Here is an 18,604-nt window from a genome sequence, read left to right as displayed (position 1 = left end):
CCGTAGCTTATTGATCAGGACTGTGGGAATGATGGTGTTAAACGCTGAGCTGTAGTCAATGAGCAACATCCTGACATAGGCAGCACAGATTCACCACTCTTTACTCAGGAAATTGCTCCTTATCTTTGTTCTAACGGTATGTCCTAGTATTCTGAGGCTGTGCCCTGTGGTCCTAGACTGCCCCACTATCGGAAATACCCTCCCCACTCCATTCTAGGCCTTTCGATATTTGATCGGTTTCAATGAGATTCCCTCATTCTTCTAAAGTCCAGAGAGTACAGGCCCAAAGCCATCAAACAATCCTTGTTCATTAACCCTTTTATTGCCAGGATCATTTTTGTGAACCTCCTCTAGACCCTCTCCTATGTGAGCATGTAGTTTTTTAGATAAGCTGCCCAAAACTGTTCACAATACTCCAAGTGTGATTGGACCAATGCCTTATAAAGTCTGAGCTGATCCAATATATCTTTTCCAATAATATCCCTGCCACTAACGTAAGAGTCACCAGGGTACAGTTTCCATTTTTTGTCCCTATTGCAGTTCTTAAAAAGAGGAAGAATATTTATCGTTTTCCACTCTTCTGCATCCTGACCTGTAACTAAAGGAGCATCAGTTTTAAGTTTTGTTAAATTTTTGTCCTTATTTTATCCCTCAAGCATCAGGTTTTTGAATCAAAGTTCAAAGTAAATTTATTATCAAAGTACGTATACATTCTACAACTTTGAGGTTTGTTTCAAACAGGCTGCCATAAAACAAAGAAAGCCAAAAGAACCCACTAATAAAATAAGACCATCAAACACGCAACGTGCAGAAAGAAAGACAAATCCTGCAAACAATAAGCACAAGCAAATTCTGTAGCGTATTGAACTGAAATGCTCAAAGAGAGTCTGTGCACAGATGCTTAGTTCAGTGCAGAGTGGAGAAGCGAGCCATGTCCAGTCATCAGCCTGTCAAGCTCTACCTTAAATACACCCAAGGACGTGGCCTTGTGGTTATAAATTGAACTAATTCAGCACACTCTGGCTAAAGAATTTCTCCACATTTCTGTTTTAAATGGACACCCCTCTATCCTGAGGTTGTGCCTTTTAGACCTAGACTCCCCCAACATAGGAAACATCCTTTCCACATCTACTCAGTCCAGGCCTTTCAACATTCAAAATGATATTCCCCCCCCCCCCACCCCCATCCTTCGAAATTCCAGTGAGTACAGACCCAGAGCTATCAAATGTTCCTCGTATGATAACTGTTTCTTTCCCAGAATCATCCTTGTGAACCTCTTCTGGAACCTTTCCAATGCCAGCACATCTTTTCTTAGATGAGGAGCCCAAAACTCTTCACAATACTCAAGGTGAGGCCTCACTAATGCCTTATAAAGTCTCAACATCACATCCCTGCTCTTGTATTCTAACCGCTTGATGTGAATGCTAACATTGCTTTTGCCTTCCTCACCTCCAACTTTACCTGCAAATTATCTTTAGGTTGGTCTGCACAAAGACTCCCAAGTCCCTTTGCATCTCAGATTTTTGGATTTTCTCCCTATTTGGAAAATAGTCTTTATGTTTATTTCTACTACTAAAGTGCACGACCATGCATTTTCCAACAGTGTATTTCCTTTGCCATTGTCTTGCCAATTCTCCTAATCTGTCAAAGTACTTCTGCAGCCTACCTGTTTCTGGAACAGTACCTGCCTTCTTGTCATCTGCAAACTTGCAACAAAGCCATCTATTCTATCATTTAATTCATTGATATACAGCATAAAAAGAAATGGTCCCAACACTGACCCCTGCAGAACACCACTACTCACTGGCAGCCAACCAGAGAGGACCCTTTTATTCCCTCTTGCTGCCTTCTACCAATCAGCCAATGCTGTAACCACGCCAGCAACTTTCCTGTCATACCATGGGCGATTAACTTTGTAAGCAGCCTCATGTGTGGCACCTTGTTAAAGGCCTTTTGAAAGTCCAAATCTATGACAGAAGCTGCATCCCCGTTATCTATCCTGCGTGCGATCTCAATGAATTCCAACAGATTCATCAGGCAAGATTTCCCCTTAAGGAAACCATGCTGACTTTGTCTTTTCTTGTCCTGTGTTTCCAATACTCTATAACCTCATCCTTAACAATTAACTCCAACATCTTCCCAACCACTGAGAGGCTAACTGCTCTATAATTTCCTTTCTGCCACCTTCCTCCTTTCTTAAAGAGTGGAGTGACATTTACAATTTTCCAGTCCCCAAGCACCATGCCAGAGTCCAATACGTTTTGAAAGATCATTACTAATGGCACCATAATCCTCACTCTTACTGGTTATCGGGAGCCCTACAGTATAATCCCATCACAGTGATTTCACCTTTCTCATTCCTGAATTCCACCCACAGTGTCTCACTGGATGAGCCTCTGGGATGACCTTGAATTTGTGACATTCTGCCTGATCAGCAGTACAGCTCCCCCGACCTCATTCACCTCCCTCTGGACTGTCTGAATCTGAATCCTGGAATGTTTAGCTACCAGTCCTGCCCTTCTCTGTAATGGATGAATCACTGTGCCATGTACTAATCCAGGCTCTAAATACGTCTGCATTAACTGTTCCACACACGACACTGATACAAGCACACTTCAGGCCCTCAATACCACTGTGTTCAATAACTGGGCCTAACTATGCAGTGGTGTACTGGGCCAATGGCATCAACACGGGTGATGCCATCTGAGAATAAACTGATTAGGAAGGCTGACTCTGTTATTGGAGTCAAACTGGACACACTGGAGGCCGTGATAGAACAAAGGACCCTACGGAAAATCCTGACAATTCTGGACAATGTTTCTCACCCTCTGCATGCCTCCTTGGCTGAACAGAGGAGCATCTTCAGTAACAGACTAACACCACTGCGCTGCTCCAAGGAGCGCTGTATGAAGTCATTCTGACCCCTGGCTCTGTAATGAGTCAACCTGTAACCGGGGAAGTGATGACGCCCCTCATGTTAGACTGTTTGTGGTAACTTTTTATTCTTTTTCTTACTTATAATATTTGTTTATCTGTGCACTTGTAGTGCTACTGAGACACTGTAATTTGTCTATTTGGACTTACTTTCTGTGTTGATCCACATCCGTCAATGCCACTACTGACCTTTCACTCTTCCCATCTCCTCTCCTGGAAAAAAAACTCAATGATCCATGTAACTAAAACCCTCTGTCCTCCACCGGCTTGTTAGCCACACATATAACTGTACCACCTTTTTATTTCTTCCCTCGCTAGCAGGTGACACTGGGATTACCCCCGTCACCCCCCAAAGAGGCTCTACTTAACTTTTTCCCCAACTCCCTAAGTCTCTTTGCAGGACTTTGTCTCATTTGTTAGATCCAATATGGACACAACCTCTGGCTGCTCACCCTTTCAGAATGGCCTGTACTTGTTCAGTTACATCCTTGAACCTGGTACCAGGGAGGTAATGCAGCATCCTGCAGTCTCTCTCCTTGCCACAGATACACCTGTCTGTGACCCCAGCTAATAAATCCCCCGTCACTGAGGCTCACCGAGAACACAGAACAGTACAGCACAGGAACAGGCCCTTCTTCTGTCTGTGCTGAACACGATGCCAAATGAAACTAAATCTCTTCAGCCTGCGTATAATTCATGTGCTTCAATCCTCTGAATATTCATGTGTTTATCTAAAACCCTGTTAAGTGTCATTATCATATCTGCTTCCACCACTCCGTATGGCAGCCCAAACCCGGCCCTCACCACTCTCTGTACGGAAACATTTTAAAGCTGTGCCTTCTCATAATTGATACTCCTGGGGAAGTGATTCTGACTGTCTACCTTGTCTACACCTCTCATAGTTTTATAAACTTCTGTCATTTCTCCCCTCAGCCTCCTTCACTCCAGGGGTAACAGTCCCAGTCAGTCTGATCTTTCCTTGTAACTCAAACCCCCAGTCCGGGTAACATTCCTGTGAATCGTTTCTGCGTCTTTCCAGCTTAATCACATCCTTCCTCTCGTGGTGACCAGAACTGCACAGGGTACTCCTGGTGTGGTTTAATTATTGATTTGTACAACTGTAATGTGATGTCCCAACTCATCTCAGAGCCTTTGCCGATGAACGTAAGCATGTAGTGCACCTTCTTCACCACCTTGTCTACCTGTGTTGGCACTTTCAGGGAACTATTTACCTGTGCCTCAGGTTTATCATTTCATTAACACTCCTCAGGACCCTGCCATTCACTGGGTACGTCCTGACCTGCTTTAACTTCCCAAAATCCATCATTGTTCGTTTGTTTGACACTGTAACAACACTTCTCTGTTTCTCTGCACTCATGTCCCAGCAATAAATGTCAATGAGCCATTCACCTCTGAAACTTAGTCATATGTCTTATGAACCCCTCACTGCACCCGTCTCTATATTGTTGTGTAAGCAACACCTCGACCCCACTCTGTTTCTCTCAATTACAATTTATCTCCATATAAATAGTAGTGAATTTTGATTCCTCCTACCACATGCCATCACACTTAACACTGTTACGTACCCCGTAACTGGGTCACTTACCAGCAAAGATAGAGACGTCCGTTGAAGTCTGATGGTACTATTTTTAACAGTATTTATTGATAGAAATACACAAAAATAATATCAGTGCAAACACACAGATAAGATACGTCGTCAATACTAAATCTAAAAGCGCCAGTATAATAATAATCAATAAGAAATAGCTCTATCGTTGTCTAGGGGATAATGTATTGTCCGATGGAAATATAAAAGTCACTTTAGTTCATTCCAGCTGCAGCCGTTGGGGACTGCTGTGTGGCAATTGTTGGAGAGAAAGAGATTTAGAGAAAAACTTGCCAATTCCTTTTATGATGTCAATCCTTCGAGAGTCGTTGGGAGTTGAGTTCCCCGTTGTTAGCTAAAAACTGTTTTTCCGTGGTAAGGGCCACCGATTCTGGGGCAAATGGAAGCGGACACACGTGGCCTTCCACCGGCTTTCGCTATTACGGAATCGCTAGCGTTTCTTCTGGTGCGTCTGAGGGGCTGTTCCCCCAGACCCTCTTTTTATCCTGACTCACAGGGTCGCAGATGTCAATCAGGTTGGGATGACGCAATCCCTCCATCAACCTCCCCCTCGGTTCATTGCCTGGGGGGGGCTTCAATGCATCGTGCAGGATGCAATACACAAGTCCGTCTCCAAGAGACAATAGCCGGTATCAATGGGTCCGCCTTTCGGAGGCCAGGACACATTCCAATCCTTTTGTGGATTCTGCATGTCTTTCTCACATTTCCTGTGTCCCCTGTACTGACTGAATAGTGATCTTGCGATTCTCACAAAGGAGGGGCTACCCCGCACCCTTCGGCCCCTCAGAGCTGTGGCACATTCGTAACAACACATTAAACTCCATTTACCATGTATTCTACTCACCAGTTTCCCCATATCCTGTTAGAGAGACCAAATGTCCAATCAGAAAGGTTTTGAAGGATATGGGTCAAATGCAGGGAAATGGGACAAGGAGGAGGATAGCCTTGTTCATAATGTGGTGGTGAGGGGGTTACTGACCACAAGCTCAGATGGGAACTTTGGTCGGTGTGGACCATTTGAGCTGAAGGGCTCATTTCTGTGCTCTGTGAATCTGACTGTAAACCCTCTTGGCTTAGTTGAATGACATTAAACTTTTCTAAATGACTTGTTATTTCTTCACAGATTATAGACTCCAATAGCTGAATTGAAGTTAACTGGACTACAGGCACCTGCATTTTATCTTCCACCCTTCAACAATGGTTTTCAACTCCACTGGGACCTTTCTGTAACAGTGAGTTTTGACAGACTTCAATGTCTCTACTTTCTCTCCAGACTTCCTGTGAAACCCTCCAGTGCAGGTCGTTGGGACCTGGTAATGTTTGCTTTTAGTCCCATTAGTTTCTCCCTCCTGATGGTGATTGTTACACATTATTGCACAATGTTGAAATGTCACCATTAGATATCTGTGGGATGTTTGCTGTGTCCCCATTGTGAACACTAATGCAAATTATTGAGTTATGTTATCTGCTTTTTCCTTATTAGTTTTAGCTTTTGTCTCATCACTGGTTCCTGGAAAAATCCTGATCCTCTTTTCTACCGCCAACCCTTGCCTCTTTTTATACTCTTTAATTTAATATTTCCCTTGAACTCCATTGACCACAGAAGGTTCTTTGCTGTCTGTGATCCTTCTGTCTAATCGGTATCAACGTCTGCTGAGTGTTATGAACAGTCTCCTTGAATATCACCACTGCTCATTACTGACCTGCCCCTGTGCCTATTTACCCCATCTGCCCCAGACAACTCCACTTTCACATCACTGTAATTGCCTTTATTTAGGTTGAGGGCATCGTTTCTGGACCCTGGTGTTCACCCTCAATCTGGCTCTGGAGTTCTCCCACATTGTGATCACTTCTTCACAGATCCTTCATCACAAGATCTCTCTATAATCCCACCTCATTACACAGATTACATCTGAAATGTCCTGTTCCTGGGTAAGATCCTGCTGTAAGAAACTGTCTCTGACCACTCCACAAATTCTTCTTCCACTGTACCAGTTTGATTAGTTTAATCAATACACAGACTGAAGTAAACTGAGAACAAAATGCTGCAGGAACTCAGCAAACATTTGACATTTCGGGCTGAGAACCTTCACTGGGATTAGAAAGAAAGGGACAGAAGTCAGAATAAGGTGGTTGGGGGAGGGGGAGGAGGACAAGCGAGTGGGGGGTGTGGTTTGTGGAGGGATGATGATGTGCGGAGCTGGGTAACAGGCAGAAAAGGCAAAGAGAGGAAGAGAAAGGAATCCATTAGGACAGAATGTTAGACCATGGGATGACACAAAGGAGGTGGAGAACCTGAGAGAGTTGATGGGCAGGTCATGAGGATGTGTGAGGAGAAGTCAAGGGGTTAAATAGCACCAGAATGGGGAAAAAGTCAGAAAAAAAGGAGCAGTTTGGGAGGGGGGGGGGGGTAATAGACGGTAGTGATTTCCAGAATTTGGAGAAATCAATGTTCATTCCATCGAGATTGGAGGCTACACAGTCAGAATATGAGATGTTGCTCATCTAACCTGTATCTGGCCTCATCGTAGCAGGAGAGGAGGCCATGGACAGACTTGTTCGTGATGGCCCTCTGCTGCGTCAGGGTTGACCATGGATATTGTACCCTCACTGTGAAAGTCAATTTGCAAGCCAGGGTAGTACGATACGTAAAGCAAGCTGTTGCCCATGCAGGGGCTCCTGCTCTCCACACAGCTGATGAATCCAGATCAACGGCAGAGACCGATGGGGTCAGGCACCAACGGTGTCACAGGATTGCCAGTCTGCATTGAACATCGGACTGACAGGGAATCCAGCTCTGGATTGTTCCTCGGGGTTTACTCCCGAAGCCTTCCCCATGAATGGGTCTAGCCACAAGCCAGTAGAGGTTTCAGATCAGAATTTTCCTTCCACTAGAGGAGCTGCCAACCGTGGGTGAAAGCCCCATCTGCCCATAGCAGTTAGTTATATGATGCCAGTAAACCCATTTGGACCCTCCCTGTCACTAGAAAGAGTTTGTCGGGCTTCGTAGCTAAGCCATATGTAAAAGCCAGGAGCTGGACTTGGTTGACAGAGACAATTTGAAGCAGCAACTAGTAGGAAGTGACAGCTTGTCCCTATTACTACCCCACCACTGGTTAAGACAGCTGTAAGGCACCGATATGTCAGTATGTGAATGGGAAATGGAACTAGAATGGGTTGCCACTGGCAGATTGTGGTTGTTGCAGCTCACAGAGCAAAGGTACTCAATGTAGTGGTGCCCCAATCTGCTTCTGATTAAATCTCTCATGACAATCACATTTCCATTCCCATCTCTCTTTGATATTTCCCCTTTTGTGCTTTATCCCATCGGGAGGAACACCTGAGGATCTTGAGACCACTCCTACCAGATCTCCACAAAGTGTTTTAAATTAAATACAGATGTAAAACACAAAATAATTAACTGTATAAATATTCACCCCCAAATCAACACTGGTACAGTCAATTAGTTTTAGGAATTACATTCAGTTAAGTGGAGGTCACTGTGTGAGTCAAGGTGCTGTGGGGATGTTTCACTGCAGCAGGCCCTGAAAGGCTCATAAAAGTAGAGGGTAAAATGAAGGCAGCCAAATACAGTGAAATCTTGGAGGAAAATCTAGTTCAGTCTGCAAGTGAACTGTGACTTAGGAGAAGATTCATTTTCCAGCAGGAGAATGACCTCAAGTATAAAACCAAAACTACACAGGAATGACTTAAAACCAAAGTTAATGTCCTGGAGTGGCCAAGTCAGAGTCCAGACCTCAATCCAATTGAGAATTTGTGGCTGGACTTGAAAAGATCTGTTCACTCATGAACCACATGCAATCTGACAGAGCTTCAGCAGTTTTGTAAAGAAGAAAGGGGAAAATTTTCAGTGTCCAGATGTGCAAAGTGGATAGAGACCTATCCACACAGAGCCAACGGTAATTACTGACAAAGGTGCATCAACTAATTACTGACGAAGGAGGTGAATACCAATGCAATTACATTATTTTGTGTTTTATATTTGCAATTAATTAGATCACTTTGTAAAGATCTGTTTTTCACTTTGACACCAGAGAGTCCATTCTGCTGATCAGTGTGGGAAAATAAAGCCAAATTAAATCCACTGTGAATCAACGTTGCAAAACAATAAACATGAAAACCTCCAAAGGAGACTGAATACATTTGATGGCACTGTATCCACCCCTTCACCAGCACGTTATGAACAAATCCACTCTGCTCCTTTCCATTTTGCTGATTCCATGTGGAACATTGGACATGTAGGAATGTCAGATTCCCAGTCGAAGTCTCTGTAACCATGTCCCTGCAATAGCTGATAGATCAAACATATTCATCAGTACACAATATGGAACAGATGGCAACCTGCCCTTCAGTCCACAATATCTGCACCAATCATAACAATGTTGAGACATTATAAAGTACTGGTGAGGTCTCACTGGAGTATTGTGAGCATTTGTGGGCCCTTTATCTCAGGAAGAATGAGCTGAAACTGGATGGGTTTCAAAGGAGATTCTCAAAATTGACTCCAGGATGAAACAGCTCGGCATATGAAGAGCGTTTGATTGCTCTGGGCCTGTACTCACTGGAATTTAGGTCAATGAGGGCTGACCTAATTGAAACCTATCGAATGGTGAAAGGCCTTGATAAAGTGGATGTGCAGAGGATGGGAGTGTCTAAGAACAGAGGACACAGCCTCAGAATAGAGCATCATCCTTGTAGAATGTGGAGATGAGGAATTTCTTTAGCCAGAGAGTGGGGAATCTGTGGAATTTGTTGCCTCAGACAGCTGTGGAGCCAAGACTTTATGTATATTTAAGGCAGAGGTTGGTAGATTCTTGATTGGTCAGATCATGAAGGGTTACAGGGAGAAGGCAGGAGATTGGGGCTTTGAGGGAAAATGGATTAGCCATGATGAAATGACAGAGCAGATTTGATGGGTCTAATTCTGATCCTGTATCTTAGAGTCTATATCACCACCTCTGCAATCTCGATCAATTTTGTCAAGCGTGATCTGCCCACACAAAACCATGCTGATTGTCCCTAAGCAGGACATGCCTTTCCAAATGTGCATAAATTCTGTACCTCAATATCCTCCCCAGTAGCTTGTCTGCCACTGAAATGAGGCTGTGTTGCCGATAGATTCCTGGATTCTTGTTATTTCCCTTCTTTATCAAAGCTGCAACATTTGCGACACTCAAGTCCTGTGGGACCTCACATGTTGTGATCGAGGACACACTGGTCCTTGTCAAATCGCCAGCAATCTGCTCATTTGCTTCTTTCACTATTGTAGGATATTTGCCTTCAGTTCTTGGAGTCTTATCCATCTTATTGCTTTTCAGACGTCCCAGCACAACCTCCTCCTTAATCTCAACACGTCTCTGCACATTAGCATGTCTCCACTCTGTTTTCATTCACATTCAGTTCCTTCTCCTCAGTAAATATTGACACAACATACTCATTTAGTACCTCAGCCACTTGGTCTGACTTCAACCACATCATTCCTCCTTTAATCTTGAGTGGACCTTTCCATTCTCTGGTTACCCTCGTTTTATTAACAGAAATCAAAAGGCCTTGGGATTATCGTTGGTCCGACATTGCAAGGACAGTTTGTGGCCCCATTTGGCCTTTCCTATCACCTGCTTTAGCATTTCCCCACTATCTTTATATTCCAAAGACACCCAGTCTGATTTTAGTTTCATAAACCTTCCATATCCTTCTGACTAAATTCAGGATCTCTCCATTCATCCAAAGTTCCTTTACCTTACCATCCTTGTCCTTACTCCTTACAGGAACATGCTGATCCTGAACTCTGAGCTGCTGGTCTTTAAACAACTCCCGCATGTCAGATGTGGACTTGTCTGACAGTGGCTGCTCCCAATCAATGCCCCATGGTTTCTGTCTGACTCCGTACTAACCTGCCCTCCTGCAATTCAGTACCTTCATACAAGATCTGATTTTATTCTTCCTCATCACTATGAAAAAAAATACGATCCCAGAATATTCACTGACTCTTAGCTGTCAGCTGGCCTGGCTCATTTCCCAAAACTAATTCTTCCTGTTCTTTCCTCTCGTTGGGCTCTGTACATAATGTTTCAAACACTCTTGAGATTCGCTGAAGAAATCTTGTGCATCTTAGTATTAAGCAAGTTCCAATCAATTCTAGGGAAGATAAAGTCCCCGCACTGGTCATTGGGGGCCAGTATGATAATCCTATCAGTGTAACTGCAGATTGCCTCTGTAAATGAGCCTTCCAGTGTGTTGTGATATTCCCAGTGGGGTAACCTCTGCTCCTGTTAAACCCCACTCACATGTAAAACAATGAAACGCAGGAGCGTTGAGCTGCCAGCCCTGTCCGTCCGACAACAGAATACTCCTAATGTTGAAATAAACTAATTTCAGCCCATCAGTCCCAGCATGTTTATTAGCCTGACATTGGCTCTCGTTCTTTTCAGACTGTCTTGTCATACATACATTCTCCCACTTGCCATTCCAGTTCAAACTCTGCCAAGTGACACCATCAAACCTCCTGGTGAGGATATTGGTTCCCCTCCGGTTCAGATGGAAATGGCCTTGTTTGTCCCGGTCTGCCACCTGCCTGGAAGGGAGCCCATTGATCCATGAATCTGAAGACCTCCGTCCTGCATCAGTTCCTCAGCAACATATTAAACTGCACGAAATATCGTTTTCTCACCACACCAGCACAAGGTTTGGCCCACAATTCCGTAATTACAATGCTGGAAGTCCTGCTTTTTAACCTCACTCCCGAAAATCACTGTAGGACCTCATACCTGCTCGTTTAAACCCTCAACATATTGGCTCCCCTCCTCCTTGGATCCGTCTCACCTTTCCCCCGTGACCCCAATGATCCTTGTACCTGAAGCCCCCAACCACCATGCACCAGAAGCGCGGTCTATATATCCTTATATCTGCCAATGTATCCTGTTCCTTTATGTGACCGGACTTTCATTTCCCTCGCGACCCAGAGGAACAATTGTTCTGATGAATTAACCCTCTCATCACTGGAAGTGACTGCACCCTCCCCACCAACTGCTGTGTGTTAGGGCGCTCGCACTGGTCATGGGGCCGAGGAGGGACAGACCGAATTCCTTGCGTATTTGCGGAATGGAAAAGCACTTTCTATAATTTAAAGTAGGCGATTCAGCAAATTTCCAGAAATCCTCCGGTCTGTACGTGGTGTGTGAGGGAGTTTTTTTTTCCCGCTGAAGCGCTTTGTGTCGGATAATGGCGGGCGTAATAAAGTGAAGGCGGAGCTGGACGATGAGAGGCCGCTCTCCGCTCTGTCCGTCACTCTGACTCTGTCTCCTCCCCTCCCCGCCTCTGTCTCTCTGCGCGTTTCTCGGGCAGGTCGGGGCGTTGTGTATAAAAGGAGACAGCAGCAGTCGGTTTGTCACTGAGCAGCGACCTGAGTGAAGCAGCGTCATGTCTGGTAGAGGGAAAGGAGGCAAAGGACTGGGCAAAGGCGGAGCCAAGCGGCACCGTAAAGTGCTCCGTGATAACATCCAGGGCATCACCAAACCGGCCATCCGCCGTCTGGCTCGCCGTGGCGGCGTCAAGCGGATCTCGGGTCTGATCTACGAGGAGACCCGCGGGGTGCTGAAGGTTTTCCTGGAGAATGTGATCCGGGATGCGGTCACCTACACTGAACACGCCAAGCGCAAGACGGTCACTGCCATGGATGTGGTGTACGCTCTGAAACGCCAGGGCCGCACTCTCTATGGCTTCGGCGGCTGAGAAACTCCCACTTCCTCCCGAGAACACAAAGGCTCTTCTAAGAGCCACCCACCACCTCACAGACGGAGCAGTGTCCACAACCTTTTAATTATATTTTATCGGTCCTACTGTATTCATCTGATGACATTTAAAATCGATTAATCTGTTCCGCTTGAAATTTAGCCGCGATTCTGCCTTTGCAGACGGTGATTACCGTAAATGCTGAATGCATTTATATTGATCTTAATCTTCCCGTCCGTCTGGGTCGTTTAGAGGAACAATTCCGTAATTATGCATTCAAATCTTAACTGAGGGATTTAGGTATTAAATGAAACTGAAAATGTAATATCCGTGATATAATTAATTGTAAATAATAAGAATTTATCAAGCACTATTGCTGGGTGCGCTGAAATTGGCGGGCGATTTGAAATTAATCGGGCGCCAATCACAGTGCATTCTGATTGGATGTAGTCCGACCGCCAGTTAACAGTTTCCCATTTTGTCCTAAATTGTTATTCGCCGCCAGCCTGCATGAAATCAATAAACCAATCGCAGCAAGCAGATCCTTTAATAGACAGCTGGTGCTCAGCCAATCATAATCGATGGGATGGCCCTCCCAGCCGTATAAAAGCCTGTGCTGGAGCCTGTTTCGTCTATATTGTTCCTGTATTTCAGCCGGTGTTCTCACTCTTGAAGCAGAATGGCCCGCACCAAGCAGACAGCGCGCAAATCGACTGGCGGAAAAGCTCCTCGCAAACAGTTGGCGACCAAAGCGGCGCGGAAGAGCGCTCCTGCCACCGGCGGAGTGAAGAAGCCTCATCGCTACCGGCCCGGCACCGTGGCTCTGAGGGAGATCCGGCGCTACCAGAAATCCACCGAGCTGCTCATCCGCAAACTTCCCTTCCAGCGCCTGGTCCGGGAGATCGCTCAGGACTTCAAAACCGATCTGCGTTTCCAGAGCTCGGCCGTCATGGCCCTGCAGGAGGCAAGTGAGGCTTACCTGGTCGGGCTCTTTGAGGACACTAACCTGTGCGCCATCCACGCCAAGCGAGTCACCATTATGCCCAAGGACATCCAGTTGGCCCGCCGCATCCGCGGGGAGCGCGCCTAAGCCCAGTCTGCACACCGAACACCAGAAAAGGCTCTTTTAAGAGCCACTACCACTGCAAAGGAAAGGGCTGCCAAATACTGTACATGTTTGATGTTGGTGTTTTGTGTAAATAAACTGTATTTTGTAGCTGTGACCTGAATGAAGGTCAGTCGGCAATGCCACCAGGTAGTTTATCCCGCTGCAGTCCGTCCCCAGAGACGGATCCCTCTCAAAACACGCCCCCTCCCCTCTCGCATAGGTTTCAGCAGTTCCCAATCATCTCAGCTAAATCTCCGCTGCTGTCAAAGTCTCAGTCACTCTCTCCCGGATAGGAGAAGGAATTGCGCCTGAAACTGCCCACATCCCCTATCTCTCAATCTCAGCTCGGTCATCCACGTCTCATTTCAGACACTGAGACGGCACGGCCGCACCAAATGCCAGAGGTACCGGTAATCTCGGGTTCCATGTGAGAAGTTCCCCCGGAAAACTCAATCGGACCCGGCGCGGGAATCACAACACTCTGAATCAGCTCTTTTCTGAGATGTGGGTGGCTCTGAGAAGAGCCGTTGGGTTCAGATACACACAAATGGTGTATTCTCAATTCACTTTTTGACTGCTGTTTTCTTGGGTTTCGCGGATTTCGACTTCGGCTTCTTGGCCGCCTTCGTCTTCGGGGCTGCGGCTTTCTTGGGGCTCTTGGGCTTCGGCGCCGCTTTCTTAGCTGCTGGTTTCTTAGCCGCGGATTTCTTAGCTGCCGCTTTCTTAGCCGCTGGTTTCTTACCTCCCACTTTCTTAGCCGCGGGTTTCTTGGCGCCAAGCTTCTTACTGGGAGATTTCTTGGTGGCAGATTTCTTTGCCGCTGGCTTCTTCGCTTTCTTCACCACCTTCACGGCAGTTTTTCCTTTACCGGATTTAAAGGATCCCGAAATACCCGAGCCCTTGGCCTGAACCAAGGAGCCGCTTTCCACTTTCCTCTTGATGCTCATCTTGATCTGGGGGCGAAGTTTCACCACATCGACACCGCTGACGGCCAGAGCCTTAATGATGGCCGTACCGGACATACCCTTCCTATCGCGACAACCCGCCACGATCTTATCGATCTGTTCGCCCAGCGAGGGACCGGTTGGTTTGCTCCGGGCAGCCGCCTTCTTCTTGGGAGTCTTCTTTGCGGCGGCGGGTGCGGCTGGAGGAGCCGTTTCGGCGGGTGCTGTCTCGGTCATGTCGGCGACTCTAATAAATCCTCACAATCAGAACTGAATGAGAAATGAAGCGAAAGGCGGCGGCACAGAGCAATTTAAAGGCAGCGAGCGGACGGGGCGGAGACATCCTGCTTTCAGCTCTCGGCGGCTTCATTTTTCTGTGTTTCTCTCTCCTCAAAAACTCGCCGATTCCAATTCAAATCGGACGCTGCGGAGACTCGGACTAGTCCCTGTCCGTCACTGAGGCCGGAATGTTCGCTGGAAAGAAAGTTTAATCGGGATTAAAGGCAGCGCTTTCTATTTTAACCCGTTTCATTACTGCATTGCCCGCGTTCTCTCTCCCGATCGTTGACCTGTTCTGTGCTTTGTGGATGAATTATTTAAACTAATTAAAACTTTGCGGTGAATTCCCTCTTCGGGACTGAGCTGGGGAGTGGGGCGCTTCCGTAACAGAAAAATATTTTCATTTTCTACAGGAGGCGCTGAGAAATCCTACGATGTGTTCGGACCCACAAACACAGTGACTCTGGTCTAAGCCGCCGCTCCTTTAACTCACTCTCTCTGACACAATACACACTCAATGCTGGCGGAAATCAGCAACTCAGGCAGCATCAATGGTGGGAATAAACAGTCGACATTTCGGGCTGAGACCCTTCCTCAGGACTCTGGTGGGAGATGCTGCCTGACTTGCTGGGTTCCTCCAGCATTTTGTCCGCGTTCTTCGCGATTCCTAGAATCTCCTGGCGTTATGCTGATACAATGTTCACATCTGCACCTTCATCGCATTGTACTGCTGTCAAAATAAAATGACAGATTCCTTGTCATATAACACGGTGATAAATGATTCTGATTCCAAAGAATAAAGGACAACGGACATTGTCTGACCAACCTCTCTGTGTAACTGAGAACCTCAGGTCCCGGAAACATCCTTGGAAATCTTTTCTACACTCCCCGGTTTAACCCCGTTTCCTAAAACGGTGACAAGAGCTGTACACAATACGATAACTGTGGCCTCCAGTCACTTACACAACTGTAACATAATGTCCCAACTGATATACTCAATCCCCAGACTAATGAAGACCAGCATGTTAAACCCCGTTCTTCACCACCCTGTCTACCAGTGACACCACTTTCAATGAACTGTGTGTGAGAGAATTACTCCTAAATCTCTCCGGCCCATTACACTCCCCAATGACCGATCATTCATAGTGTAAGTTCTACACTGGTTTGACTTTGCAATGTGCACTGTCTCACATTGAAATGCATTTGCCACGCTGTGGCCCTCTTCAATAAATGATCAAGATTGCCGGGTTAAGTAAGAAGTACAGAATAAACTAAACCATATATGTCAAACTCAAGGCCCGCGGTGGAATTATCCTTGGCCCGCGAGATAATATCTAATTACTATTAAAGCTGTCCCCAGTAATCGAAGCGCCTATGGCGTATGATATGGCTAATGCTGAGTTTATTCAGGTACCAGGTTTTCAGGGTTTTTAGTGTTTATTCGGCAGTCTTGCTCGGTAGTCTTCTTCATAAGAAACGGAATTTGTAAAGTGAAACACTTTGTAGTTATAGCAGAGACTGAGACACATGAGAGCAGGCTGAAGAAACGGAGGCAACGAAAGCTGCGTTCGCACGCGTCCGACTGATCCGGCCCGCATGAAGCTGCATTTTGCTCAATCCGGCCCGTGACCTAAAATGAATTTGACACCCCTGCAGTGTAAAAGATGATCAGGGAGGGATGTGATTCTGAAGGTGAGAATGGGAAACCTGAATCCTGATCCAGTCTTGCCTCTCTTTTACTCTTTAAATGTCTGAAAAATAAATCTTGTATCCTCCTTTATACTATTGGCTAGTTACTTTAATAATTTGTCTGTTCTCTCCATATTACTATTTTAGTTACCTTCTGTTCTTTTTAAGTTCTTTAGCTTCCCACTAACTTTTGTGATATTCTCTGCTCTCTCATGTTCCTTTATGCTGCCTTTGTCTTCCGTTGTTGCTGATGGTTGCCTCATTCTCCCTTTCGAATATTGTTTCTGCTGAGGGATGAACTGATCCTACATCTGCCAAATTACTCCTGGAAACTCAAGCTTTTCATACAAAGGTAATCTGGTTAATGCTGGGGAAGTCAAAATGCCCGACTGCTGTAAGCCTGTTCCCATTACACCTCTGTTTGTTTTACCAACATGTCTGCTCCAAAATATCTCAGCCTATTTGGAGGTGAGCAGTGTATTCCCATGAAAATCACGATTCATCATCTTATTTAAATCCTTTACTTAGAAAACCTCATCAAATCCCTCACTTATTACTGCAGTGTTGGTCTCCTTAATCAAACATGCAACATCCCCCCACCTGTCAGGTAACCTTTAACTGTTTCCCCTACACCTTAAACAATTGTCCTGTAAATTTATACTTCCCTATGCTGACACAAACAGTGATCGCGTACTGATTTTATAAAGCTTTGGATGGTCACTGGTCAGCTCCTTAATCTCTCTGGTGAGAAAGAGAGTCCCAGTCTGTCCAAACTTCTGCTAATAATTCAAATCCTCCAGTGTCACTAACACCCTCCTCAAACCTCCCTCCACACTTTCCAGCTTCATGACATCCTTCCTGTATCTGGGTGACTAGAACTGTGCACAATACAGTGCAATCTCACTTTGACGATTACAGTTGTCATATGACATCCCAAATCCTGTACTCAGTTCCCTGACCAATGAAGACAAATAGACCAAACATCATCTTCACCATCCTGACTACCTGTGTTGTCACTTTCAGTGAATGATGTTTCTGTATTCCATGGACACTCTCTCTGCAATACTCTCCAAGGAACAAGAATTTACTGTGCAGGTCCTTCCCTGGTTGGACTTCTTAAAATGCAAGAGCTCACACTTGTCCACATCAACATCCATCTGCCATTCTTTGTCCGACTTCCCCAGGTCGTCTCGATCCCATTGTACGCTCAAAGAATCTTCACTGTCCACTCTGCCACCAACATTGCTGTCATCTGCAACCTCACTAATCGCATTCACAACAATGTCAGAGAAATTGTTCACATTGATGACAAATGACAGTACCAGAACCGATCCCTGTGATCGTCACTGGTCAGAGGCCTCCAACCTGAATGACAAGCTGCCACGACCACCCTCTCTCTCCTTCCACCAAGACAATTTTGTGACACTGACATTAGGCAATATCTTGTCTGGCATCCTTTCTGCTCCAAATGTGTAATACAGAAGAACTAAAGAATAAAGAAAAACATACCTTACTTGCCTACATCTCTCAGAAGTGCCGAAGCCTCAACTCCCCACTTCAATTCTGGTCCACTCATACAATGACCGCTCTCTTTAAATCTAACTTCTTTTTATTGGATCTTGGTAAGTGCCTAACTATGCACAATCAAACACCTCCCAGGGAACTATGACATGCAAAATATGCCAACTGCCCATGTTCACTTCATTTAAACTCCCTCTCTGTCTACATAATCATATGACTGTTTGTGACTGTGGCGCACAAAATTGTAAACTGCAGGAAACCAAAAAACATACCTGCACTGTTCGACAAGACCAGACATGGTAAAACAAAGAAAACACTGTATAACAAACACGAGAATACCCTAACTGAGAGGAGTGGAGATGCTGGATGACCATAAAGATTTAAAGAGAAGCAAGATAAATGTTTATAAAATCAGGGAAGTGGGATCAACATACAAGAGGAGGCTAATAACAGATCAGCCTTTATATGGAATTGTGGGTGAGGGACTAAGAGAGAACACACTGGAGGGTTTATCCAATCAGACAGTGTGAATAGAGCTCAGGATAAGAGAGGTGCATTCACCGATGGAGTTGTGCTACAGGCCTCCCAAATGCCAGCAGGAGGTAAAGAAACTGAAATGTAGCAGGGAATGAAAGATGTAAAAGCAACAGGGTCGTTGTAGTGGGTGACTAATTTCCCCAATGTTGACTGGGACTCCCTTAGACTCAGGGGCTTAGATATCATTGCGTATGTTAGAAGAATACTGGGATG

The 18,604-nt window shown here is 45.6% G+C and overlaps 1 protein-coding gene across 1 annotated transcript; it reads right to left on the bottom strand.

The window, feature by feature from the left end:
• Positions 1-13,940: 13,940 nt before the first annotated feature.
• LOC140717536 (histone H1-like) lies at positions 13,941-14,617 on the bottom strand. Its single transcript, XM_073031110.1, has one exon. The coding sequence runs from the start codon at positions 14,600-14,602 to the stop codon at positions 13,985-13,987; it is 618 nt and encodes a 205-aa protein (XP_072887211.1). The 5' UTR covers positions 14,603-14,617; the 3' UTR covers positions 13,941-13,984.
• Between the last annotated feature and the right edge of the window lie 3,987 nt (positions 14,618-18,604).

The sequence above is a fragment of the Hemitrygon akajei genome, chromosome 28, assembly GCF_048418815.1.
Source record: "Hemitrygon akajei chromosome 28, sHemAka1.3, whole genome shotgun sequence".
Lineage (NCBI taxonomy): Eukaryota > Metazoa > Chordata > Chondrichthyes > Myliobatiformes > Dasyatidae > Hemitrygon > Hemitrygon akajei.
This window is presented reverse-complemented; position numbering and strand designations above follow the sequence as displayed.

Coding starts and splice junctions, on each gene's coding strand:
- LOC140717536 (XM_073031110.1), bottom strand. CDS start 14,602: ATGACCGAGACAGCACCCGCCGAAACGGCTCCTCCAGCCGCACCCGCC.